Genomic DNA, 26,018 nt, shown 5'->3' on the forward strand with positions numbered 1-26,018 from the left:
TCCCTGATCAAGCAAACTGAAGGCCTGCTCCCTTTTGGAGTCTTTCCTTGAGACTTCGGTCAGTTGTTTTGAAGGAGTCCAGCATCCTTTGAAACAGATGATGCCCTTGACAGCCATCAACTCATGTTGTTTGCAAATGAATCACAAAAAAACCTAAGAAATCCATTTGCAAAAGGCAGCTGCAGTTGGGTCACCATGGACCTCTGAGGACCCGACCTTCGGAGTAAACATCTAGTCCCCATGGTTACAGGAGGGCACTTTGAAACATGATAGCTATGGTGGTAAACTCTGGAAGTAAGAATAACTGGAACTACAAGAGAAGACTGTATTCCTAATCCAGATTCTCCCCTGACCCCCATTCATATCAACACAGACCCTGGGCTGGATCAATGCCACACAGTGAAGTTGATATGTAAACAGAGAAGGCTGATACTCAATGCTGCTTGCCATTATTTGCCTAAACAATTCAGCCAATGTTGAAGTGAGTTCTAACAGGCAAAACTGATTTTCGTTTTTGGCAAGAAAGACATACAGTTTAGCTGAGACCCAGTTTTGTTTCCCTCCACAGGAATATCATTGTGTGTGTGTGTGCCCTTCCCTTGGGTTTTTGTTTTTTTTTAAAAGCATGACCTCCTCCTTTGCTTTGAAGAACAGCCATTGAATTAAGCACCACACCCAACCTGATTTCCAAAACAGCCACCTGTGTGTATTGCAAAACTGGAAAAAAACCCATTTGCTCAAACTTACAAAGGCCTGCTTTTGGGGAAAGGTGCAAAAAGAACTCCCCTGTTAACTAGTCTGGATCAATCAAGGCTGGGAAATTATGACTATGTGCTTAAGGGCAGAACATATTGGGCTTTGTTTATTTTTTGATAACTGGGAATTCCCTGGCAAAATACCCACAGCTACTTTTTTAGTCTTTATTATATGTTACAAAGAATAAACCCTCCCCAGGGCCTTCTCGGTAGTGGTGTCTGCCCTGTGGAACACCCTCCCACTAGACGTCAAGGCAATAAACAACTATTTTATTTTTAAAAGACAACTGAAGGCAGCCCTGTTTAGAAGTTTTTAATGTCTGATGCTGTATTATTTTAATATTCGGTTGGAAGCGGCCCAGAGTGGCTGGGGAAACCCAGCCAGATGGGCGGGGTATAAATAAATTATTATATTATTATTATTAGCTGTTATAGTTTAAGAGAAAAATGAACTCCATTAGGCCCAATTGTTATGTAGTTTCACTGCATTTTTTCCACAGGAGATTCATCGATCCCTTCTCACTTTAGCACCTTCACAGCAGGGCAGAATGTTTCTGAACTCCAGCAACTATTCCTGTGTGTGGGCATAGGCCAGCGGGCTGCATTAGGTAACCATTTCAGTGGTGTATTTATGCTTCAAGTCTAGTACCATGGAAACAATGCATTCACCCACCTATTAAAAGCGAATGATCTTGACATTATTAACCTTCCAAACGGCAGAGAACTGGTCTTCTGGGGGGTGGGGCAGGGCGGGATCTTCTGGCAGACACAGCAATTGTGAATCACTCTTTCTAGAGGGAAATTATTTCCAGGCTGAACATACCAAGCTAGCAGAAACCCCAAAGGTAAACCCTGTTAGGTAACAGGACTACCCAGCAGCAATAGTAAGCTTATGAGCAAGAATTCACTGCTGGTTGGTTGGAGATGCTTGAAACATAGGAAGAAAATGTGGGCGGTTCCGGAGCAAATATGTTTGTGATGCTAAAGGGTGCATAGCAAGGTTAGCTGAACTACAAAGCTTCATTCCAAAGAGGAATTCTGCTGAGAATAGGGGCATTTTAGATCCTGTCCCATTCTTACAATCAGGTTAGGAGTATGCCTGGATTAGAGAAGAATACTGTGGCCCTACAGGAGCTGCTGGACTCCCCAACTTCTGTCACCCCATATCAGCGTAGTCAATGGTTAGGAATGATGAGAGAGCTGGGAGTTCCATCATTTGGAGGGCTAGATTCCCCATTACTGACCTAGACCACAAGTAGAGGGGTCTGTGCTGAGGGATGGTGAAACTTTGGCCCTCTGACTGTTCTTTATTTTCTAGATCCATTTCAATCAGGGCTTCAGCCTGGAAACAGCCGCGGGTGCCCTATATATAACCTGTCGGGAGAGAGACGGGGCAATGTATCCGTTAATCCTTCTTGACCTCTTGGTGACTTTCAATACCATTAACCATTGTATCCTCCTGGAAAGGCTTTCTGAGTTGTGGGTGGGCAACACTGATTTACAGTGGTCCCAGTCCTACTTGGATGGTTGTCTTCATCAGCTGATGCTTGGGGAGTGTTTTTCGGCACCATGGGGTCTTCAATGTGGGGTCCCTCAGGGCAGTTCTATCCCCCATGTTGTTTAATATCTATATGAAGCCGCTGAGTGGAGTCTTCCAGTTTTGGAATGTGCTGCCAGCAGTATGATGATGACCCACAGCTCTATTTCACCTTTATACCTGCAGGGGAGGCAGTGGGTGTACTAGACTGGTGCCTTGCCTAGGTAATGGACTGGTTGGGAGCCAACAAACTGAAGCTCAATCCAGATAAGATGGAGGCACTGTTGATGGGTGGTCCCCGAGACCAAATGGATGGGAGACTGCCTGCTCTTGAGGGGGTTACACACCCTCTTAAGGAGAAGGGATGTATCTTGGGGGTGCTCCTGGATATATTGGTGTTGCTTGAAATCCAGGTGGTCCTTTATCAGCTTTGGCTGGTGGCCCAGCTATGCTCGTATCTGGACAGGGATGAACTAGGTTGAATTACTCAGAAACCTCAGCTAGTACAAAATTCAATGGCCAGATTGCTCACCAGAACAAAACTGTTTCAGCATATAACGCCAATCCTGGCCCAACTGCACTAGCTGCCCATTAGTTTACCAGCCCACTTCAAAGTGCTGGTGTTGAACTATAAAGCCGTACATGGTTCAGGACCTCAATACCTTGGGACTGCCTCTCCCTATATGAACAGACCGCATCCATGACCCTCTTCTATGCACCTGCTTCCTTAAAGGTTCAGAGGGTGGCAACACAAGAGCAGGCCTTTTCTGTAGCGGCTCCCCATGTGTGAAATGCTCTCGCCAGAGAGGCTCACCCAGAACCATCATTACATGTCTTTAGGCACCAGGCAAAATCATTCCTCTTTATCCAGGTCTTCAGCCATTAAGTAATCGAGGGCCTGTTAAAGGGATCTGTTATTAAGATTATTTTATTGTGGCACTATGATGCTTTGTATTGTTGTTGTTATTATGCTCTGTAAAATGTTGTCCATGGCCATGGGATCTTTTGATATAAACTGGTATATAAACTGAAATAATAATAATAATGGTAATGATAACAACTCCCATCAGCCCCAGCTAGCACAGCCAATGGCCAGGCATATGATGAGTTGTATTCCAGCACAGGTTTCCCTCCCTGGCATTAGAAGCATGAAATGCTTGATTTTCCGCAGGATTCCCTTGAAACGGAGCACAGGCAATTGGCTTTTTTGCCAAGTGCAAATTAGCAGAACAGTGTTCAATGAAACATCTAGAACTGTGTTTAAATAGTTAAGTGAAGGGTCTGGTTATAAAAACACCTCCCTCTACTTTTGACAGAGAGATTTCCTGTTATGTGAAGTAAGTTGCTTCAGAAATTGCCTGATCTACCCTAACCAGGAAGCATCCACCTTTGACACAAACACTGCACCACTAACTAGAAACAGAACTTTGCAGAAGGTGCAGATTTGCATATTTCCAGGGCAAAGCTTTGCATAGGGCCTGAGTGCACCACCAGCACATTCAAAGGCATTGCAAAGTTGGTGTGGAGGATTGTGAAAATGGTTTCATATCTCTTGTCTTAAGAGTCACAGCACTTGGAAGACTGCTTCTTATATAAATTCAGGACCCACCCTATTCCTATGACTGTAATCTGTTTTCAATTCTGAATTTTAAATTGTTGCAATCTGCCTTGAAATCTGCTAGTTAAGGGTGGGTGGTGGTGGTAGTAGTAATAAAAATAATAATGTAAAATACGGCACTTAATTTCAAAGAGACTACTGCACTAATATAACTCTCACCTTTTTTTAACTACTGTTGAAAAATGCAGTATAGGCATAGATATGCTAAGAGAGCTATGGATAAAGGCAGGGCAGTAGGGAAACTGAAGCACTCCTGATGCTGTTTGACTGCAACTCTCACCAGCACCTAAGGTCATAAACTTCACCACCGATACAGAGATACCAGTCATGGCAACCCCAGGGGCCTAATCCAGGATCCAGCAGTAACTGGCTACTTTTTCACAAGCCAGCCAGGGGCGCTCCCCTCCAGGGCAGGCTGCAAGACTGAGTGACAAAAAGGAAAGAAGAGAGGCAGCAAATGGCCAGGCCTTCCAGTAGAGTTTGGCCACAGAGAAGACAGGATACATACAAATATAGCTTCAATTGTTTTATGTTTCTGCCTTAACAGAAGGCACACACTGCAACCACCTGTGAATTGTTTTATTGGACAGTTGATGTAAACAAGAAAGTCTGACCATAGCACCATGTTGAGTCTATGCTTTGTTTTAGGTTTTCACATCTGCCACAATCTGGTCTAAACAAAGCTAACAGTACAGCGAAGACTAAACGCAATCGAGTCAAACTGCAAAAACAACTTAACCTCTTGCTCCTATACTGAACCCTTCTGCCTAATAAAGGGTTCAAGAAACCCAAGTCTACAAGCCTCTCTCATATTCTCCCTCAAAGATTCAGATTTATCCCGTGCATAGGCCATAATGTCTTACGTTGCTAACTCATGTGAGAAATTTTATTCTTGGAGACAAGTATGACATTCTTTTGTAAGTTTAGCTTAAAATAATTGGCTTTAAAGAAAGCAAGAATCAAAATAAAGAAGGTAAAAAAAAATTAAGATTTGTTGAAAATGCCTCCCCTGGCAACCATGAAGAAAGTAAAACATTTTAAAGAACAAAAAGAAAGGCGCTCAGCTGTACTTAGATGGCTGTTCAGTAAAGTCACCTGGCAGAACCAGGTTGTTATTGAAGTACATAGAAAGGTAGGCCCAGATTATGTGACATTTAGAGGGCTAAAGAATAAAGAGCTGCAAAACCTGAATCTAATTACATTAAAAAAAACACTCTTTTACAACCTTTCCCAAAGATAAATCTCTTTTAAGAGTATACACTTTGTACAGTTTCAGCTACAAATGTACATACATTTCTGCTGACTTCCCTGTGAAGGTTTATACATATTTACACTATTGCGCTCCATGTCTTGTGGTAACTTGGGAGCTATGGCAGTGTACGCTTCCAAGGGGAGGGCAGAGGAGAACAGGAAACAAAAACTGAAGGGAGTACATAGAACAGGATCAGCCCTTGATGCAATGAGATGGGTTCAGATTTTGGAGTTTTCTCTCTCCACAGCAGACACAACACACACCTGTGCCAGCGAACAGATAAGGCATTTGCAGTGTTCACCTGAAGGTCCTTCATTTTGCTCACCGCACAAAGCATCTTGCACGTCACCCCTAACACGCCACTCTCTTCTCTGAAGGTGATAATTTAGATACCCCGTTTGGGTGTATGGTCACAGTTCTGTGCAAATAGAACACTACCTAGCACATCCAACAGTTCTTATAAGCCCAATGTGGCTGCGGGTTCATAGTCCAAGCCCAAGACTGTGCTCAGGTGGGCTTCAGTCCTCTTAGCTCCACCACTGGAGGAAGCGGAGTGCATGTTCCTTGGCTTGAAGGATCTACTCCCAATTTGTAAAGACATCCTTGTTGCTGACATTCTAAAACTGACAGTTCAGACCAAACTTTCCATGGGATTTCGAGGTGTTTTAATTCTCCCATCAACTTTCAAAGAACGGCTCAGTTTTCTAGTCACAGTAGAACAGGATAGTCCAAGCTAGCTCCTCACTGGGAGCACTCCTTGACTCACCGGACCATGTAAGCCAAGCCCGCTCCTATTCCGGCCACGCCTGCAAAAGCCATCAGAACGCTTCTGATGCTGCCTTCTACGTCCTCTACATGGAAGAAATTAACAAATCCCTCCTAGAAAAAAGAATTGCATTGTTAATTGCTGTTAAGCACTGGCAGCCATGTGTGTCTGACTGCTTCAAAGAGAATTCGCAGCAAGAATGGAAGGTAAAACCATGTACTGAGCAAAGTCCAACATCCAGCAATTCTGAGTCCAATCCACTCCCCATTTTCAACAACCGCAACCACGCACACACAAACAATGTTCCCTTTGTGGGAAACCAATTTTACCATAGCTCTTTTAAACATCTCATGACAGATATTCACTCTATTTATGGAGAGTTAACACAGCCCTAAAATCTGATGAAGCATGCATTCACTTCCAGAAAGATCAGCTACAGGAAGGTATTGGGGTCTCCAGGTTTGGATTTTGACTGGGAAGAGTTACAAGGGAAACAGCACAACAACATCTACCATTCAGCCCCCACCATGACTCACTTACCCAGGCATTATTGTTGAGGATCCATTCCCGCTTGTCTGTAACCAGAACCTCGGTGATGAGCTCTGCCAAACGACCGATGGCACTCTCCTGATTGATGCGCTTCAGGTGTTTGGCAACAAAGGCACCAAAAGAGATGAGAGTCACAATTCGACCCCAGTTTGTTATGCCGTCACTGAAAAGGTGCTTTGCAACTTCTGACACAGTCTTCAGGTCCTCCTCTTTCTTTATTTCAATCTTCCTAAGCATTCCTGAAGAGGGGGTGAGCAATAAGCAAGGAACACAGGTGAAAATACTGAAAATTCCACATTGAAGTGTGCAAGGAGTTTTAACAATCAAAATCATTAACAAAGCAGTTTAGTTTTCTCCCCCTCCCCCACTCTTTGCTCTTTGTTTTTGGAAGGGTTGAGGTTGTAGTACTTGGTTGAATGAGCAATGGATGGTGGGTGGGCACTGATGTTTAAAACTCAGGGTCAGAGCCTGAACAGATGGAATGTTGATGGGATAAGCTTGCTCAGAAGTCTTATTGGCAAGAGCTTCCCCCTCCCCAATGAGACAGGCAGTGAATGTGCTGTCCTAGGTGGGAGGCAATTATTACTTACTTTAATTCTGGGGCTATATGAGTTTTTATTTGGTCAGCTGTCTTTGTTGTACAAATTGATTGGTTGGGATTTTGTAACTGTAGGCTCTTATTGGATTATTAATATACTGTATTTCATTTGATTTCTATTTTGTGCTGTTTTAAAATTCTTTTGCATTGTATTTGCTTCCCATGTTGTACATTGCTTTGAGATTCGTTTAAATGGTTTTCACTTCCCATTTTGATGTTCTACTTTTTTTTTATTTTGACTATCACTTTATGAATTCATTTGAATACAAAGTGATTGTCTGAATAAAAATAAGTTCTAGCACTTCCTGAGAAGAACATTAAAATGTTCTAGAGCTGCTTCAGACTTGCAGATCAGCAGCTGCCTGTTTCAGAGTCCAATACTCAGACAAACTTAACACAACTCCTACTTACAGCCACTGATATCTGCAGCCCTAGACCAAAGCCCAGCTCTAGCGTCTAAGTAAGTGCTGCTTCAACTATTTTTAATACAAAACAAAGTATCCAACAGTCGTCATGCTTTGAGCTAGTGGTTCAAGACTTGAATCCTGGCAGTACAATTCTGTCCTTAAGGGTTAAGCAGCCTTCAACTATTAGCCACTGACACTTAAAAGAAACTTGAGGAAGCTGAAATCCAGAAGTCAACAAGGAAGTGACTATAGCTAGTTCATTTTCATGATTCAGGAACAGGGATGCTTGCATCCGCATTTAGGAGCTGCCCCAAAGCAGAGTCTTTATTGTACTGTGGAGAGGCGATGATTCAGAAGGCTTCAAGCAAACCATTAAACATAAGTCTAATGAAATTTGTTCTTATACACTAGATGAGTGAGCCAAGTCCTAACCCTTCCTAACCCAGAAAACAAACAATACCTCTGTGGGAAGTCTGTGCCATTGTGACTTCTGTATATGCAGGATGTAAGGAATGTTCTACAGGACATCTCACAAATAGCTACTGTCAAAAGTTTTTCTTGCCCATCCACATTACAAAAACCTGAGCAGCTCAGCCACAAGGGGAGCTGGGAGGGGATAGACAACTGGAGGACACTGACTTAGAGGTGGCAAACCATAGAGGCTCTCTAGGAGCGTTCAAATTACTGGAGGTTACTTTAAGGCTACTTCCCAACTCTACATAGTCAGTGCCCTAGCTAATGTAATATACTAAAATAAAGTCAAATAAGAATGGCAAAGTGCTGGTAAATAGCAAACCTGCTCCAAAGCAACTCTGAAGGAAGTTAGTTGCTCACAGCCGGAGCCAGCTAATCTTTTATCATCATGTTTACAATGAATTATATTTCACTTGCTAGGCAGGAGCAGGATGTCAGCAAGAGCTAATCTGTACCCAGATTATCTTCTGCCTGCAAGAGTTTCTCCCCACCCCCACTGTCAAGTGAACTAAATTCAGTTTCGTTTCTGCTGGGCTTGGTGCTTTCACAATGACTCCTTGCAGAAAAACGGGGGAGGGGGGAGGCAGGCTGGGCCACCCACAAACCTCTGGCTGCCAGGGTGGCCTCTCAAGAAGCCTGAACTCTACTGGAGATCAGGTATCTGGCCCAAACTGCACAGAACTGAAGTCAACCAACCAGACTCAAATGTGCAACCTTTCAGTCCACGGACACATCAGGAACTTTCCCTTCAACATCCCTGTTTACTCTTTTTAAACTTTGGACACTCTTCCAATTCTTTTTCATAGGAGCCCCTCCATTTCTCCCCTTTACCTGCCCCTCCAACACATTCCCCCTTCCACCCATCGATTTCCTTTGCTACATTCCCATCCCAAGGACACCCTGATCCACTATGTTTAGCTCCTCACCTTCACTCTCCCCCCCCCCTCAGGCCACCTGCTTTGCTCCCTCCCCCTCCCAACCCCTACTCTAGAACTTCACCAGCCCTACAGGTGCTCACCTCCACTTCCGTTCACCCCTTACAGCTGACACCCCCAACTTTTCTTTGCCCCACACAAGCTCCTTTCATGCTCTTCCCTAAACACACCTTAGTGAGTGCTTCCCGTCCTCCTCCTTCCCCAGTCCCTTTCCACTTCAGTACCCTGCTGCACTTCCTACTTCCTGTTTTTGCTTTTTTATAACAATAAATCTTGTATTAGTTTTTTGTGAACCACCTTGGCTGCTTTAAGAGAAAGGCAAGATACTAGAATGTCAGTAAATGTGAGATGCTGATACAGTTTCCTCCTCTCCACACCCCATGACTTAAGCCCCCCATCAGTTATTACTCCTCACTGTTTCCTCCCAAGCAAGCAAACACCCCCATTTCCGTCCCACACTCATTCTAAGAAAGCCACACCTCAACTTCAGTGCATGTAATTAGAATAATTTTATTTTAAATGTTGCTTTTGTCTTTCAGCCACCCAGGAAATATTGCTGGGGAGTGTTTCAGTCTGTCAGCTTGCCTGACTGGCTTCAACTAGCAATCAGGCACTTGGTGTCATAGGTCCCAGGCAGTGGGGTACACTTCCAGAAGATTAGGCAGGCATCCTCTTGAAAAACTGTTTTATGCCAACAGGCCTCTGCAGAGGCTTTTATATTCTTAAAATGAAGCAGCCATTGTTGTGGCTATTCTGTATTTTTTTTTATCTCTTCCATAAATGTTGTTGCATCTGTCTCTGGTATTTTGTATCTGTAAATAGTTCCCACAAAAAGGCTGCCCAAATGTGGCCCATGGCCTTCTGCTTCAGGCTTTCCTCACAGGATAAATGAGTCTTTACCAGTCTGTTAGGCCTATGGTCCTTTCTTGCATGTCCTTCCTGTTTTTTTTGTATATGTTTATCATCTTCATTGAAAACAGCTTCTGTTTCATTTATTTAATGAGGCATCATCCTAGCTCAAGGACACATTCCAGCCAGGCAAAGAACACTTAAGCATGCAAAAGTCAGAGCCTGGGAAAAGGGGGTGTGATCTCAAGAAAAAGCACAATCCCCCCCACCCCGCATCATCATTATGGACAGAAGCTAGCTTGGGCTGCTTTGGGGGCAAGTTATTAACCCCCCCCCCAGCCCTTATTTCTTCTTCCCTTGCCCTTTTCCCATCCCCAATGTAGGGTGCCAATCTGGGGTTGAGAAGAGGGGGCGTGGCCCCAGAACAGACTCCTCCCCCACCATTCATTATTATTATGGCTGTCTAGAACAAGAAATGATTCATCATTTCTTCCCCAGCCCTCTTTTAGGGACCCTTCCATTTCCTCTCTCTCTCCCCCTGCCCCAATTATGACCCCCGCAAAAGAGGGTGCCAACCTGGTCCCGTCGAGGGCAGTGCGCGGCCTAAAGAACTGGCACCACGCCCACCTCCTGCTGCTCTTGTAAGCCGCCCTGGCCCCTTTTCGGGGCGGCTTGCAATAACCTCGACGCAAGGATTAAACGACGAAGAGGCGACCCTCCTACCCCTCATCTCCCCGCTTCCTCCAACCTTCTCCCAACTGCGATTCCAGCACCGAAGGGGGCTGGGCTGGATGACCTCGGGGTTCCCCTTCCCTCTCTGCCCCCCGTCACCCACCTTGGAAAGCCAGCTGGTGCTTCTCGAGGATGTTGTCCCCGACCCGCCGGAGGGTCTCCAGCGCCTGCGCGGCGCCCGGCGAGGTGGCGGCGGCGGCGGCCTCCTCCTCGTGGGTGTTCCCCAAGCGGCCCAGGAGGCCCTTCAGCATCTTCTTCCCGCCGCCGCCTCCCGACGGCCCTTTGGCGTCGCCGTCGCCCGAGGCGGCCTCGCGCAGGTACCGGCTCACCAACTCCAGCGTCACTTTGCGCAGGTCGTCCGGGGCGGACGCCACTGCCGTCACCGTCACCGCCGCCGCGTCGTCCCCCTGCGAGGACGGGATGGACTCCAGCGAAGGGGTGGGCGAAGGCAGGTCTCCGGCCTCCGCGGCCTCGTCGTCGTCGCAGCCGTCCAGCTCTCCCTCAGGGAGCGCCAGCGCCAACGGCCGCGCGGCACCGCCGCCAACGGCCGCCGCGGCGGGGGAGCCAATCAGCGCGCGGGGCGCTACTTCGAAGGGCCCAATCCGCGCCAGGGGCCCCGCTGAGCCAATCCGCGCCAAGGGCCCCTCAGGGAAGACGCTGGCCCCCCAGCCGCGCCCAATCCGAGGCGAGAACGGGCCGGCGCCCTCAGAGCGGCCGTTGGCGGTGAAGACGGCGGCTGAGGCGGTTGGGGCTCCGCTGCTACTGCTGCCGCCTCCGCCGGCCCCCGGGGAGACCGGCGTGGCGGGCGCCATGCTCGGTGCGCCCCCACAATACAAAACCACCGACTTCTTGTTAAACATGGCGGCCTCCTCGCAGCTTTCCGCGAACTCCGAAGCTCGTCGCGCAGAGCTGTGAGAGGGGAGCGGCGGCGGCGGGGAGGGTCTTATAAAGGCTCTGACGCGCTGGCGTCAGAAGGGACGTGGCATACGACGTGGGCTTGAGGCAGTGACGCGGAGGGGAGGGGAGGTGGGCGTGGCTAAAACAGGCCACCATAGACGTTTAAAGGGTAGAAGAAGCAGCCCGCTTTTGTATAGGGCGCTTCTTGGTTGCTCCATTGTTCTGGAGCGGGCAGGTGGGGGCCGGGTAGTAGTAGTAGTAGTAGTGATAATAATAATAATAATAATAATAAATAATACTAAATTTCATTTATACCCAGGGCTCAGGGCGGCTAACACCAGTAAAATTACAGTAAAAACATAATAGGGGAAAAAACCCAATTTAAAATGCAATTTAAAATGCAGCTTCATTTTAAAAGTAGCCCATAGTAGTAGTAGTAGTGGTGGTGATGATGATGATGATGATAATAATTTTATTTATTCCCTGGCCAGAGCCAGGCACAGGGTGGCTAACACCAGTAAAATTACAGTAAAAACATAATGGGGGGGGGGGACCCAATTTAAAATGCAGCCTCATTTTAAAAGTAGTCCATAGATCAAAACCACAAAGGGAAGGAAACATAAGGGTCAGACTGAGTCCAAACCAAAGGCAAAGCAGGCGTCAGGGTGGTTTCCCAGGAGATTTGCCACTTTCCTTCTGATGGTTTGTTCTTCTGTCCCCTTGCCAATCTAGTCCAGCATCCTGTTCTCACAGTAGACAGGTCCCCTAAGAGCAGGGAGTGCATATGAGACCTGTGGCCAAAGTTTTGCAGTTCTAGATTAGGGTTTTGCCATACTAGATCACACGGTTTTGGGGCGGGGTTTTTTGGCGTTTCTAGATTAGAGGTTTGCCATTTTAGATTAGGCTATTGCAATTCTGAATCAGAGTTTCGTAGCCCTAGTTTATGGGTTTGCAGTTCTAGATTAGCATTTTCCATTCTAGTTTGGAAGTTTGCCATTCCAGATTAGTGGATTAGGGCAGAAACCAGGAGCGGATGTCTGAGCAAAAAAAGCCGAGGCTGAAAGTTGAGTTCTGAAACTGAAAATTGGAACTGTAAACAAGATTCCTGGGCTGAGCCGTGTTTGCTCTCCCATATGTACTCTTTACCCTCCTTCGATTTCAAGGGTGCGTCTGACCTGTTCAGCCACTGTGCAAACACTTGGCTCCGGCTTCTGGATTCTGGGAATCTGGTAAAAACAAATCTCCAAAGCATGAAATCTGCCCAGCCATGCTGTGGGCACCAAGAGAGAAAAAAGCCAGATTTCAGAGCAGCTGTGATTTGGGATACCAGGGGGCCTACCCACAAACCATTAGCAAAGAGAAAACAAATGGAAATAGCCAAGCAATTACCCTTTAAATACCTCTGTCTTATTTTGTGCGGCATGTGTATTTTTTAAATGTGCAGCCCGTTGCCCATATATTTCAGGTGGGCTTACAACGCCCCTGCTGTGTAGTCCAGCATTGCAAGAACTTGGAAAGAGAGAAAAGCTTACAACAGTCCTGCAATGTTGTCCATTGCTGTGACTCCCATATTGCAGATTGGGGTCTTTCTGTGCTGCTACGACTGAAAGAGAGATCAGTTTACAACAGCCCTGCAATACAGTCCACTGCTTAAAAATCGCAAGACTCATCTGGGACTGGATATGGAGTTATGGGACAAGACCACCCACGTAAAGCACCCCCTCAGCTTGCAGCAAAATCTTTCTCTGTTCAAACTACCCCGGGGTGTCTTCCTCCCTGGGCCAAGTCCAGTGCTCGGTTTCATGCAGAAACGTCACCCTTAGTTGACTCACCTTGAAATTGACATGTTGCAATGACCTGCTGATATGAACAGGTTTTCAACATTGAGGCTGTAACCCTTATACAGATTTGTGTGGGAGTGAGTTTTATTGAGGTGAGTAGTGTTCACCTCTGAGTAAGAACAGGAAAAAGGCTTACAGCATCTTAATGGACTTAACCAATTTTTATTATGGCACCAGCTTCCGTGGACCAGACCCCCTTCCTTAGAGTGCTGTTGTGCTCAGGTCATGCTTGAGGGTTTTGCATAATAGGCATCTGATTGGCCACTGTGAGGACGCTGGACTATGACGGGCCCCCTTTGGCCTGATCCAGTAACCAGGCTCTTCTGACTTTCTTATGGAACCCTAGGTCCAGAGGCAGTCTATCTAGATTCCTAGGTTCTCTGCGGCATTTGGCCACTGCGAGGACAGGATGATAGACTTGAAAGGCCCTTTTGTCTGATTCTGTTGCGGGGCTCTCCAATCCACAAAAGCTGATGCTGTCATAAAATGTATTAGCCTTTAAGGTTCCACAAGATCCTGTTGTTTTTGCTGCATCACCATTGTCCAGAAATTGTTTATTTTGAGGAGATGGGTATAGGATGGAGCGATAAATGCCACACTAAAGATCTGGGTTAGGAAGAGGAAGAGCTCTTTCTAACATGGGGTAAAGGTAAAGGCACCCCTGACCATTAGGTCCAGTTGTGGCCGACCCTGGGGTTGCGATGCTCATCTTGCTTTACTGGCCGAGGGAGCCAGCGTACAGCTTCCAGGTCATGTGGCCAGCAGGACTAAGCCGCTTCTGGCGAACCAGAGCAGCACATGGAAACGCCGTTTACCTTCCCACCAGAGTGGTACCTATTTATCCGCTTGCACTTTGAGGTGTTTTCGAACTGCTAGGTGGGCAGGAGCAGGGACCGAGCAACAGGAGCTCACACCGTCACGGGGATTCGAACCACCGACCTTCTGATCGGCAAGTCCTAGGCTCTGTGGTTTAACCCACAGCGCCACCCAGGCCCTCTCCTATAAATCCATGGACTCAAAAGTTACTCGTGGCCACCAGTGATTTCAGTGGGTTTACTCTGAGGAGGACTTGGGTCTTCTTTTTAACAAAGTCCTCCCAATGCTAAGCAAAATTGGCCTACCAGAGCAATTATAGCCCATTACCCAGTGTGGTGTAGTTGTTAAGTGCATCAAACTAGGACCTGGGAAACCTGGGTTCAAATCCTCACTTGCCCATGGAGCTCCCTGTGGGTGACCTTATGGCAGCCACCACCTCTCAGCTTGACCTACCTCATAGGATTGTTGTGAGGGTAAAATGGAGAGAGTGGGAGAACCGTCACTGTTCAAAGAATTTTAAGGTTTTATATATCTATAATAAATGTTCATAAACGTACCAAGCAAACTCATATATAAATATACAAACCACATAGGAAAAGTCCTAAAGCCATTTTGACCCTTTCAGTCACCTCAAATATTTCTCTGCAAGGTCAAAGGAAATGCAGAAACCTCCCCATTGTCTCTGTCCTCACAAATCCTGCCTTAAGGACACATTTAAGGTGAGCCTGTGACCTGGCTCAGGAATTAAGTACAGTGGTACCTCGGGTTACTGACGCTTCAGGTTACAGACTCCGCTAAACCAGAAATAGTACCTCAGATTAAGAACTTTGCTTCAGGATGAGAACAGAAATCGTGCCCTGGCAGCGCGGCAGCAGCGGGAGGCCCCATTAGCTAAAGTGGTGCTTCAGGTTAAGAACAGTTTCAGGTTAAGAACGGACCTCTGGAACAAATTAAGTTCTTAACCTGAGGTACCACTGCATTATCATTACAAAAAAAATGGCCAGGCTCCCCAGGGAAACCAGTCAAGCGACCATTAACAGATAACCTGAAGAAGTGTGCATGCACACGAAAGCTCATACCAATAACAAACCTAGTTGGTCTCTAAGGTGCTGCTGGAAGGAATTTTCAAAATTTATTTTGTAGGTAACCTGGCAGACAGGGTAAAAACAACGCATTCAGATTTCTGTTGTAGACCGCCTTTTCTGTGATGTAGGTATGATGTATCTGGGGGGTGGTCTTGGGCTACACCCCTTCTGTGATGTAGGTATGATGTTTCTGGGGTGGTCTTGGGCTCCAGGGCTGGCAATTTAAAATGTCTATATAAGGGTGGGCACACCTTTGTTCTGGGTACTCCTCTCTCCTGTGTGTGGGGAGTGAGGACCCTGTTGCAACAGTTAATAAAGATCAGGCTTACTAGCCGCTTTGCTTCTCAATATTCTCTGGTTGGCCTCTGTTATTTTCTTCTACTGATAGAGAACCTACAAAAGGACTCTATATGGGCTCTTGGGTACCCCATAAGGGAAAAGGAGCAGGTTTTTTTTTACTTATATCAATCACCTTGGGGTCTTTGGAGGAAAGGTAGGTTAGAAATGTAACAATAAATAAAATTAAGGAAACGAAATAAAATGTTGGAGTTCCTCCCCCACCGGTTGAGTTTGATGAGTAGCACTCACTTCTCCCTCCGCCCCGCCCCCCAGAAAGAAAGAAATGGTTCAGTCTACAATTTAACATATCTGTGTTGAACACTGAAGCAGGGAGGCTACAGGAGAGGTGGAAAGGATCAACAGCTTCATGGAACTTAATGGAGGAAGGCGGAGCCAAGCTGGAAAGGGAGGAGTATCTGTGGGGGGGGGGTAAGCTCAATGGGTGAAGGATTTGGGTATTTCCCTCTCCCATCAATGGAAAAGAGAAGAGAGATCTTGAAGGAGAATAGGAAGTATCTCTCTGTGTGTGACTCACCCCTGGAGAATGCAGAATGCTTTGTTATGTAACGCTTTCTCAAGGGGGGGCAGAGAGGAGAAGGGAAACAAGTCACAAAAAGAGGAAGGGGGGGAACTTCCCCTAGAGACTGAGGAGAAGAACAAACATTGGAAACTTCCAGCAGCTTCCCGAAAGTTTTATTTTCAGCACATGATAAAAGGAAATGATGCATTTTAAAGAAAAGCGCACTTTAATGTGTGTGCCATGGGGTCTTGGTGGATGCAAGATCCTCTAAGACAGGGGTCTGCAACCTTTAAGACAAAAAGAGCCACTTGGACCCGTTTCCAAAGGGGGAAAAACTGGGAGCCGCAAAACTTCGTCATTATAAAAATAACTTTTTTGTCTCTTTTTTATTATTTCTTTGTTTGACCCCTCAGAATTACTCCTCCTCATAGAAATAAATGTTAAATTAACAAGTTACCTTTTTGTGTGTGTGTGTTCTTTAAAGGTAAAGGTAAAGGTACCCCTTCCCGTACGGGCCAGTCTTGACAGACTCTGGGGTTGTGCGCCCATCTCACTCAAGAGGCCAGGGGCCAGCGCTGTCCGGAGACACTTCCGGGTCACGTGGCCAGCGTGACAAAGCTGCATCTGGCGAGCCAGAGCCGCACACGGAAACGCCGTTTACCTTCCCGCTGGTAAGCGGTCCCTATTTATCTACTTGTACCCGGAGGTGCTTTCGAACTGCTAGGTTGGCAGGCGCTGGGACCGAGCAGCGGGAGCGCACCCCGCCGCAGGGATTCGAACCGCCGACCTTTCGATCGGCAGGTCCTAGACGCTGAGGCTTTAACCCACAGCGCCACCTGCATCCCACCGTGTGTGTTCTTTACTCCCCTTCAAAACAGTGACCAGCGTACATGCCTCCTTTCAATGCAGTGACCAGCGTACATGCCCCTTACAATGTAGCGGGCGGGCGGGAAGGTGATGTCAGGATGGTGCGTGACTAACGCACACACCGCCCCCATGCGACGTCACAGCCAGTACAGCGCCCGCCACAGTGGGAAGTGTCGTGGGCGCACAATGTGCCTCCTCCCCTCGCTAGTATCCATCCCGGAGCCGCGGCAAAGGTGTAAAAGAGCCACATGCGGCTCCGGAGCCGCGGGTTGCAGACCCCTGCTCTAAGACTATGAGAGCATCAGAAGAGCACAGCCTACAGTCCCTTATACTCCAGCATCCTGTCCTTTGCGCTTGGGATCTTTGATTCAATTCTACTTGAAAAGGCGTGCCGGCATCTCCCTTACCTGAAACCATGGAGAGCAGCTGCCAGCCTGTGCAGGCGTTACTGAGGCAGATGGACCCATGGTCTGATGCAGTGGCAGGCCCCTTCCTTTCCCCCTGTTTAAACCGGCTGTCTCTATCTCTAGAACCATGAGGCCTAGAACCTTATCTTTAGGCCAAGGGCTGCAGCTCACTTGGTAGAGCAGATTAGAGCAAGCCGGGAGCACGCAGGTTCAATCCTCAGTATCTCCAGGCAGGGCTTGGAATATCTACCATCTGAAAGCCCAGTTGCTGCCATTCAGTGTGGACAGCCCTGAACTCTGTGGATCTGAAGGCCGCCCTGTTTAGGGAAGCTTTTAATGTTTTAACAGACTATTGTATATTAATATTTTGTTGGAAGCCGCCCAGAGTGGCTGGGGAAACCCAGCCAGATGGGCGGGGTATAAATAATATATTATTATTATTATTATTATTATTATTATTATTATTAACAGTCTGCCTCGGTATAAGGAAAGAAAGAAGCAGCAGCAGATCAAAAGGGAGCTTGCCCACTGCTCATTGCCACGGGCACCTCGTCACCATAACAGAGGTGCAAAGAGTTTTCTGGGGATTTGTCAATGTTTCATTTATGACTGAGGTGGATGTGAGCTGGCTTCAGTGAAAAGGGTTTGACGAAACCCACCCACCAGATTTTAGCATAAGTCCATTCCCCCCACCCACCCAAAGTCCAGCTCGCTCTGCCCTCTTTCCTGATTCTGCACCGAGCATAACAGGATGTCACTTCTGCGCTGAAAAGTGATGCTTTTTTTTCCACCGGATGTGCATTCCCCCACTGCCGACTTCTGCAAAAAAAAAGCACCAGCTGATTTTGCAGAAATATAGGTCAGGAGGTAGAGGCATCCCAGACAAGCCTGTTTGTCCCAGATGACGTCTGTGTCTCGTGGAGGGCACAGGGTTTTCCAAAGTGGTCATTGGAACCAGCAAGGTTGTCACCGTTCAGCTGATCATCAGGGCTTGCAAAAGGGCAAAGCAACTGCTCTGCATGCAGAAGGCCCCAGGAGAGCAGCTGCTAGTCAGTGTTGACAATATTGAGCTAGATGGTTGGCACCTGTCTGTCTCGGGAGAAAACGGAGGAGTGCGCCTTTGGAGGTGAAGTCACACTGTGGGAGATTTACAGCGCCTGCTGTGGCTGTAAAGACCGATACAGGAGAGACATGTTTTGTTGCAGCTGGGGCAGATGAAGGCATCCGGTTGTGCTGCTGCAGATGCCCCACGGCGTTTCTTCTCTCTGCACTGCTCCCAGCGGTCTTTCCTCCTCTGGTCACTGCTATGAATGTCTGACCTGTCTGTCTCCAGGCACTGTGGTCATCTGCAAGGGATTCCCACATGGCGGTGTTGAGACTGCCAGCTTTGTGTCACATTTGCAGACATCTTTGTGACACAGAGCTGGTCTCTCAACAGATCTGGTGCCTGAAGCCAACTCCCCGCAGAGCACGTTCTTGGGGTTCCTGCCATCTTCCAATCTGTGCACATGGCCAAGCCAGCACAGGCGTCGCCGAGACAGAAGTGTGATCATGCTCAGAATGTAGGCTTCGGAGAGCACATCTTTGAGACTGCCATGTGAGGCCCCAAACCATGGCCTAACTTGGTACAAGTTTCCTATGTTCATATTTAAACCAGCGCTTTATTCAGAATCACAAGGAATATAATATTTTTAAGGGAAAGACTGAAACTATGGAGAGCCACTACCAGTAAACATCAACAATACTGAGCTTAGATGAGCCATTAGAAACAAAAATACATTTAGTATTTATTTTAAGGCGTTTACATACCACTCAGTCGTCTGGTATTTCTAAGCACTGTGCCTAAAAATGAGCCATGCAGAGAATAAAGTAAAAAAATAATAATCATAAATGCCCAAGAGACACCTGCTAGAATAAGGAAGTATTTGTTGTGCAGCTGAAGTTCAGCTTGGAGTGGAACTGTCAGGTGAGAGGGAGTTCCACAGGCTTGGGCCAATGAGACCAACTGCAGATCTTCTAGTAGTTACATCTCAGCCATGGGTGACCATCAGCAGAGGCTCCTCCCAAGATCTCAGTGATCAGGTAGGGATACAAGGGATCAGGCAGTTGTCAGACCAAAGGCCAGGGGGAAATGTGTGAATATTATGACTTTTCTGGAACCTCGGGTTGGCGCTCAGCTTCCCCTCTCTCAAAGAGACAAAATTTGTTGCCAATTGGAACAAAGGTTCTCAGCAAAGGTGAGAACCAGTGTCTACCTCACTTTGCCCCACGGCAGAGCCGGCCCTGGGCAGCCCACCCTGAATTTCAGTTGCGACTGAAACCAGCAGATTTGACACAGAGACGAAACCATTCACTCTGCGGGCTCTGAGGACTCTCTTTGAAAGACATGCCCGCTCTTATGTAAGCAGATTTAACAGGTCGCTGGAGATTGCATCACCGCAACCCTTTTGTGGGAACATACCTGGGAAAATAAAATAAACACCAACGCACACCTATTTTTAAAAAGTACATGCCGTATTCAGATGTCACAAAAATGACGTATGACAAGCCCAAACCTGTCCTGAGTTGCGCTCAGGGACTGCCAATCATCTCTCTTTTTTCCCTTTCTATTTTGAGAAAGGTGCAACTAGATTAGCAAAACATAGAGTCTTCCTCCGCCTCCTGGGAAAACCAGAAAAACTCACCTCTCTATTAGACAGCAACAATTGCTCATGGATCTGAGCTTCATCAATACAGGGTGGGGAGCAAGTTTCTAGCCCTCATTGTGGCAGGAAAACGCTTGACGCCAATGAAGGGCAGGTACAACTCCCAAAAGCCTCAGCAAGCATGGCCAAAGGGTGGAATATAGTGAGGGACATGGACAAGTATCTGTAGAAAGTAGTCTTCTGTACAAGACATAGCTGTCAACTTACAGATTTGAAAATAAAGGACCCTCAGCCTCGAAAATAAGGGATCAGCAGCCAAAATAAGGGATCAACAATTACTTTGATAAAATACATATTTTGTTGCGTGCAAATGGCTTTAGATACCTATTAGGTCCATAAATTACCATATAGCATATATTCAACACAAAAAACAGCAACAATTTGTTGTTGACAAAGGACAGCTGGACATAGAAAGGGCCCCATTACCTTCAGCAGCTTATTTAAGGGACATCATCCATAAGGGACAGCAGCAGGACATGGCGCTGGGATAAGGGACTGTCCCACCAAATAAGGGACGCTTGACAGCTATGGTACAAGGGCAACATTTACAAAATTCACAAGGTGTGTCATTCCACAAACTTTTGCCTCTGGCCCCTGGGAGGTTGCTCAGAAAGAAATGTGGCCCTCAGGCTGCCAAAGTCTCCCTGCTCTTTTCTTGACAGCCTGGCTGAGTTATGCACTGAAGAAGCCCCCGAGACATCCGGGATCTTGCTGGACGAATGACGTCCACCTGAGACTTTGGCCCTGAGATAACAGAATTCTCATGTTTGACTCCCCATAAACTTAATCATCAGACAAGCCTCAAAGTCCTACACATAAAAAAAGAGGGCAAAGTCTCTAGCAATAACATTTCTAGGAGATAAGAGTAGACCTTCGACCGCGGAGATATCATGGGGGAATCTGAACCCTGCCTTGGGTGGGGAGGGACCCCAAACTCCACACAGAAACCACACTGCAACCGAGCAGATTGAAATATTCTGGGAGTCAGGATAAACCTAGCTCAACCTTGCCCATCCTGGTGCCCACGAGACACTTTGGACCACGACTCATATGTGGGGCTATCCTAGACCCTGGGCCAAAGTCTCCAGCTGGTACAAAGCTCTATGGCTAGACAGCTCCAGCACATAACTCCAGTGTTCAGAAGCCCGCACTGGTTGCCCCTGCGTGACCGAGCCGGGTTCAAGTCCTTGTTGTGATTTACAAAGCCCTGAGCAGCCTGAGTCCAGGATACCCCAAGGACTGCCTGAGCCCTTAAATCCCTGCCCCATCCCTGAGGTTTTTTGGGAGTTAATGTTATCACTCAGGCGCACAGTTCTGATCACCCATAGATTGTAGAATTGGAAGGGACCAGGAGGGTAAACCAGCCCAACCCATAGCTGTCAACCTTGCCTTTTTTTGCGGGAAATTCCCTTATTCCAGAGCCATTTCCTACTGCTTCCCGCTGCTATCTCAGATTGTTAGATATCCCGTAGAGTGTCCCCGGGACAGGTCAGGCTGACGATCCCTTATTTTCGAGGCTGCTGATCCCTTATTTTCAAATTTGACAGCTATAGCCCAACCCCTTGCAATGCAGGAATCTTTCGCCCAGCTAAAAGTCTCATGTTCTACCGACTGAGCTATCCCGAAAGTCGTCTGTTTTGTGGGCCCAATTTTAAGAAACTCCCTGCTAGTTCAGGTCTGGCATGCCCACTTCCCCTGTTGCAAATGGTATTTTCCCTCCTTGTCCTGTGGGGCTTACAATGTAAAACTGAAAGTAGGGAAGAGAACACAGAGCTGACTGAAGATCGGGTGAAGACTGAGCTAATTTTCCCTACCCCTTAGCTCGAAAACAACAGAGCGATTCAAAGATCCTTGGAATATTTTGGGGGGAATCTCAAGAACAGTGGAACCTGAGGTGCACCGCTGCAAATCTCTTTGGGGAACGGCTGTGACTTTTAAAATCTTTTAAACTCTTGCTCTCTGGCATACAGCTGGTGTCTTCACTATATGGCTTTGGGTGAATGCTGAAGACCAGGGGTCAGCAAACTTTTTCAGCAGGGGGCCGGTCCACTGTCCCTCAAACCTTGTGGGGGGCCGGACTATATTTTTTTGGGGGGGGATGAACAAATTCCTATGCCCCACAGATAACCCAGAGATACATTTTAAATAAAAGCACACATTCTACTCATGTAAAAACACCAGGCAGGCCCCACAAATAACCCAGAGATGCATTTTAAATAAAAGCACACATTTTTCTCATGTAAAAACACCAGGCAGGCCCCACAAATAACCCAGAGATGCATTTTAAATAAAAGCACACATTCTACTAATGTAAAAACACACTGATTCCCGGACCGTCCACGTGCCGGATTTAGAAGGCAATTGAGCCGGATCTGGCCCCCGGGCCTTAGTTTGCCTACCCATGCTGAAGACACATGCTGAAGACACACACCTTTGACACCTGAACTGTGTTGTTCCAGAACCCTCCCTATTCCTGTGACTGTAACATTTTTTACTTGTGATCTTTGGGTGAAGGATGGTAATAAATGCAATCATCTTCATCATATCCAGAGCACAGCCCAAGAATCTCCTGACTCAGGCTGAGTGGGCAGAAACAGGAGTGGCTGCACTTTGCTACCTTGAAGAGTCGGTGTAAGCTTGAATGCAGAGCAACACCTGAAGGCAGAAAACATTGACCTGGTGTTTTGGGCCAGGCTCATTTGACGCAGTCCTTGACATGCCCCTTTCCTTCGCAACAGAGTCACATTCCCTCCTCCCTGGGTAACCTCCCATGGTATAGGCGGGGCCAGAGGCAAATGTAGGCGGGGCCAGGCAGGTGTGTCTTACCTTTGTAAGCAAGAGGCACAATCACAGGTCAAGGACACGTTTCAAGTTAAGTTTAAAAATAATATTATTTTCATCCAAAATTTGGATAATTCCATACTGACATGACACGACGTTTTGGGAAGAAGAAAAAGAAACTCTGGGAAATCATCTTTAAAATGATAGCAGAGCATGTTAACTCTGAAATAAAAATGAATCTGTAAGCTGACATTTTCATGGAATTGCCCAGTTCTGTAACATACCATATTTTTTTCCGTATTAGAGGTTTTTTAACTGAAAAACAGTGTCGAAAAACTGGGGTCGTCCAATACACGGATATTGGCATGGTGGGGGGAGAAGCGGCGCCCCCACCAGCCAGCCGGTTGGCAGGAGTGCAACTTCCCCCGATGCTGCTGCGCGCGGGAAATGATCTAGGGAGTGTTTCCTGCTCGCAGCTGGGGCGGGGGGAAAACTCAACAACTTGGGGCCATCTCCCCAAATTTTCTTAAAATCGAGTCCCCAAAAATTGTGGGGGGTGTCTTATACATGGGGGCGTATTATAGATGGGATAGTGTGTGTGTGTGTGTGTGTGTGTGTATTAAATAGAAAGAAAAACAAGGAAGTGAAAATGAAACACACCCAACATATCTGGCCTTCGAAGAACCTAAAGTTTCCCAACCATGACAGTGTGGCATAGTGGTTAGCGCAGTGGACGCTCGGGTTGTGAACATGATCCTTGCGAGATGCACGTTCGCAACCTGCAGTGTTTGTAACCCGCAGCGGTGCTTCTGCGCACGCACGGGTTGCAATTCGGCGCTTCGGCGCATGCACAATGTGCGATTTAGCGCTTCTGCGCATGTGTGACCGCCGAAACCCGGAAGTAACCCGTTTCGGTACTTCCGGGTTTCGGCGGCTGCGTAACCCGAAAAACCGCAACCTGAAGTGGCTGCAACCCGAAGTATGACTGTACCTGGGAGACCAGGCAGGGTTCAAATTCCCACCGGTCATGAAGCTCCCTGAGTGATCTTGGGCCAGTCACCACCATGCAGCCTGACCTACCTCACAGTGGTGTAGCGTGGGTTGTCAGCACCCGGGGCAAGGCAAGTAATTTGCGCCCCCTAACCCATGGATTTGCACCCCCTAACCCTAACCCCCAGGTGTTGCGCCCGGTGCGGCCCCCCCTGCACCCCCCACGGTACACCACTGCTACCTCATAGGTTAGGATCTCTCTGTCCCAAATCTTCCACCATTCGGGTTCATAGCGCAGCCACGAGAGAGGGACGCCCACTTTCTTCACCCCCTGCATTACTTTATAAACTACCATCATGCTCTTCTTACTTGCCTTTTCTCCAAACTGATGTCCCAAACGCTGCAATCTTCCTTCGTAGGGAAGTCGTTCCATCCCCTTGATTGTTCTGGCTGCTCTTTTCTGAACCTTTTCCATATCCGTTTTGAGGCGAGGTGCCCAGAACCGTCCACAGTATTTCCAAATGCGCCTCTCCCCCGCTTTTTTAGACAGACAGCAACATTTGCATAAACTGCTTCACTTATTTGCTTCGGGAGGGCTTCAGATATTTGACTCTGTTTGCCTTTTTGAGATATTTACTTGCATTTTTTTTTCTTTTTGCATCTATTAAAAATTAACATAATAGGATTTTTGAACCCAATTGGTTTGTTTTGCTTGCAGTATTATTCTACAAAGATGGGTTTGAGATTTTCCAGGGACATCAAGTTATTTTTCTGCTGAAGAAATAATATATATGAAATAGAGGAATATAGGTTAGATGAAATGCGTGATGTAATCGAGGAATATGAATTCAGTGATAAGTGGGGTAGTTATGCAGGTGGCGCTGTGGGTTAAACCACAGAGCCTAGGACTTGCTGATCAGAAGGTCAGCTGTTTGAATCCCCGCCACGGGGTGAGCTCCCGTTGCTCAGTCCCTGCTCTTGCCAACCTAGCAGTTTGAAAGCACGTCAAAGTGCAAGTAGATAAATAGGTACCCCTCCGGTGGGAAGGTAAACGGCATTTCCATGCGCTGCTCTGGTTCGCCAGAAGCGGCTTAGTCCTGCTGGCCACATGACCCGGAAGCTGTACACCGGCTCCCTCGGCCAGTAAAGCGAGATGAGCGCCGCAATCCCATAGTCGGCCACGACTGGACCTAAAGGTCTGGGGTCCCTTTACCTTTATGCAGTATATAAAAGGGATGACTATAGAAAGTTATGAAAGTTAGTTATGAAAATCTAATAAAAACCTTAACAATCATCATATTAAGTTATTTTTCTGTTTAACCTGAGAGTTGACTCAAGTGTTGCTTTTTGCACTGTGATTTACGGACAAGAGCCTAGAGCCAAAAGCGCCTGACTTTGGACAATGCATTGCAATCAAGTTATTTTGGGATTAGGAGTCAGCAGATCAGAGAAATAAGTTTCCTTTTCCCGGGACAATAAAGAGGGAACTTGCAACCATCGCCTTTCCTGTCCCCTGGCTGCCTCCCAATGCCAAAAGCGGAATCCTTCAGAATTCGAAGGCTCCCGAGATCTGATCTTGTGGTAGAAACAGACGGCGTGATTCACAGAACAGAGGAAGCTGGCTTTACCATTGCTCCATCTGGCTCAGTACTGTCTGCACTGGCTGGCAGCAGCACTCTGGGGGTTTCAAGCAAGGAGCCTCTCCCAGCCCTACCAGGAAATGCCAGTGGGGACTGAAACAGGGATTTTCTGCAGGCAAAGTCTATGCTTTGCCCCAAGTTAGGGCCCTTCCACTAAACCAAAAGCAAATGCCCACATTCCCATGGCTCTGATATACAGGGCTGGTTCCAAGAGGAACCCAGGAAACTGCTTTGCACTGAGCCAGACCCTTGGGGCAACTGACTCAGTGGTGTGTACACTGGCTGGCAGCATCTTGCCAAGGTTTCACATTGCAGTCTCCCTTGGCCCTAGCTGGAAAGGCTACTGAAGGTGGGAGCTTCTGTGTGGATAGTGCTGTCCCTCTGGGCCTCATGATTCTCAGCATGGAGCAGATTAGACAGAATCATGGAGGAGGAGGTAGCTATCAAAGGCTAGGGGCTAATAATACTCCACCCATCTGACTGGCCATAAAAAAGGTAAAGGGACCCCTGACCATTAGGTCCAGTTGTGGCCGACTCTGGGGTTGCGGCGCTCATCTCGCTTTAGTGGCCGAGGGAGCCAGCATACAGCCTCCGGGTCATGTGGCCAGCAAACCGCCAACCTTTTGATAGGCAAGTCCTAGGCTCTGTGGTTTAACCC

General features: G+C 47.3%; 1 protein-coding gene and 1 long non-coding RNA gene across 2 annotated transcripts; both read right to left on the bottom strand.

Moving 5' to 3' along the window:
- Window positions 1-4,474: 4,474 nt before the first annotated feature.
- MCL1 (MCL1 apoptosis regulator, BCL2 family member) lies at window positions 4,475-12,382 on the bottom strand. Its single transcript, XM_083715993.1, has 4 exons — window positions 11,924-12,382; window positions 10,576-11,773; window positions 6,469-6,716; window positions 4,475-6,041 (listed from the first exon to the last, which is right to left on the bottom strand). The coding sequence occupies exons 2-4, from the start codon at window positions 11,330-11,332 to the stop codon at window positions 5,925-5,927; spliced, it is 1,122 nt and encodes a 373-aa protein (XP_083572119.1). The 5' UTR covers window positions 11,333-11,773; window positions 11,924-12,382; the 3' UTR covers window positions 4,475-5,924.
- A 6,637-nt stretch (window positions 12,383-19,019) lies between these two features.
- On the bottom strand, window positions 19,020-25,801 carry LOC310833568. The gene is made up of 2 exons (XR_014558800.1): window positions 23,962-25,801; window positions 19,020-23,810 (listed from the first exon to the last, which is right to left on the bottom strand). It is a non-coding gene; the product is annotated as an uncharacterized lncRNA (long non-coding RNA).
- Between the last annotated feature and the right edge of the window lie 217 nt (window positions 25,802-26,018).

This window comes from Podarcis gaigeae (assembly GCF_964106915.1).
Source record: "Podarcis gaigeae genome assembly, chromosome: 16".
Lineage (NCBI taxonomy): Eukaryota > Metazoa > Chordata > Lepidosauria > Squamata > Lacertidae > Podarcis > Podarcis gaigeae.

Excerpts from the sequence above, each read along its gene's own strand:
- MCL1 (XM_083715993.1), bottom strand. The coding sequence starts at position 11,332 with ATGTTTAACAAGAAGTCGGTGGTTTTGTATTGTGGGGGCGCACCGAGC. Across the intron at positions 6,717-10,575 it reads GCACCAGCTGGCTTTCCAAG|GAATGCTTAGGAAGATTGAA; the intron begins GTGGGTGACGGG and ends CCCCCTCTTCAG. Across the intron at positions 6,042-6,468 it reads TCCTCAACAATAATGCCTGG|GAGGGATTTGTTAATTTCTT; the intron begins GTAAGTGAGTCA and ends TCTTTTTTCTAG.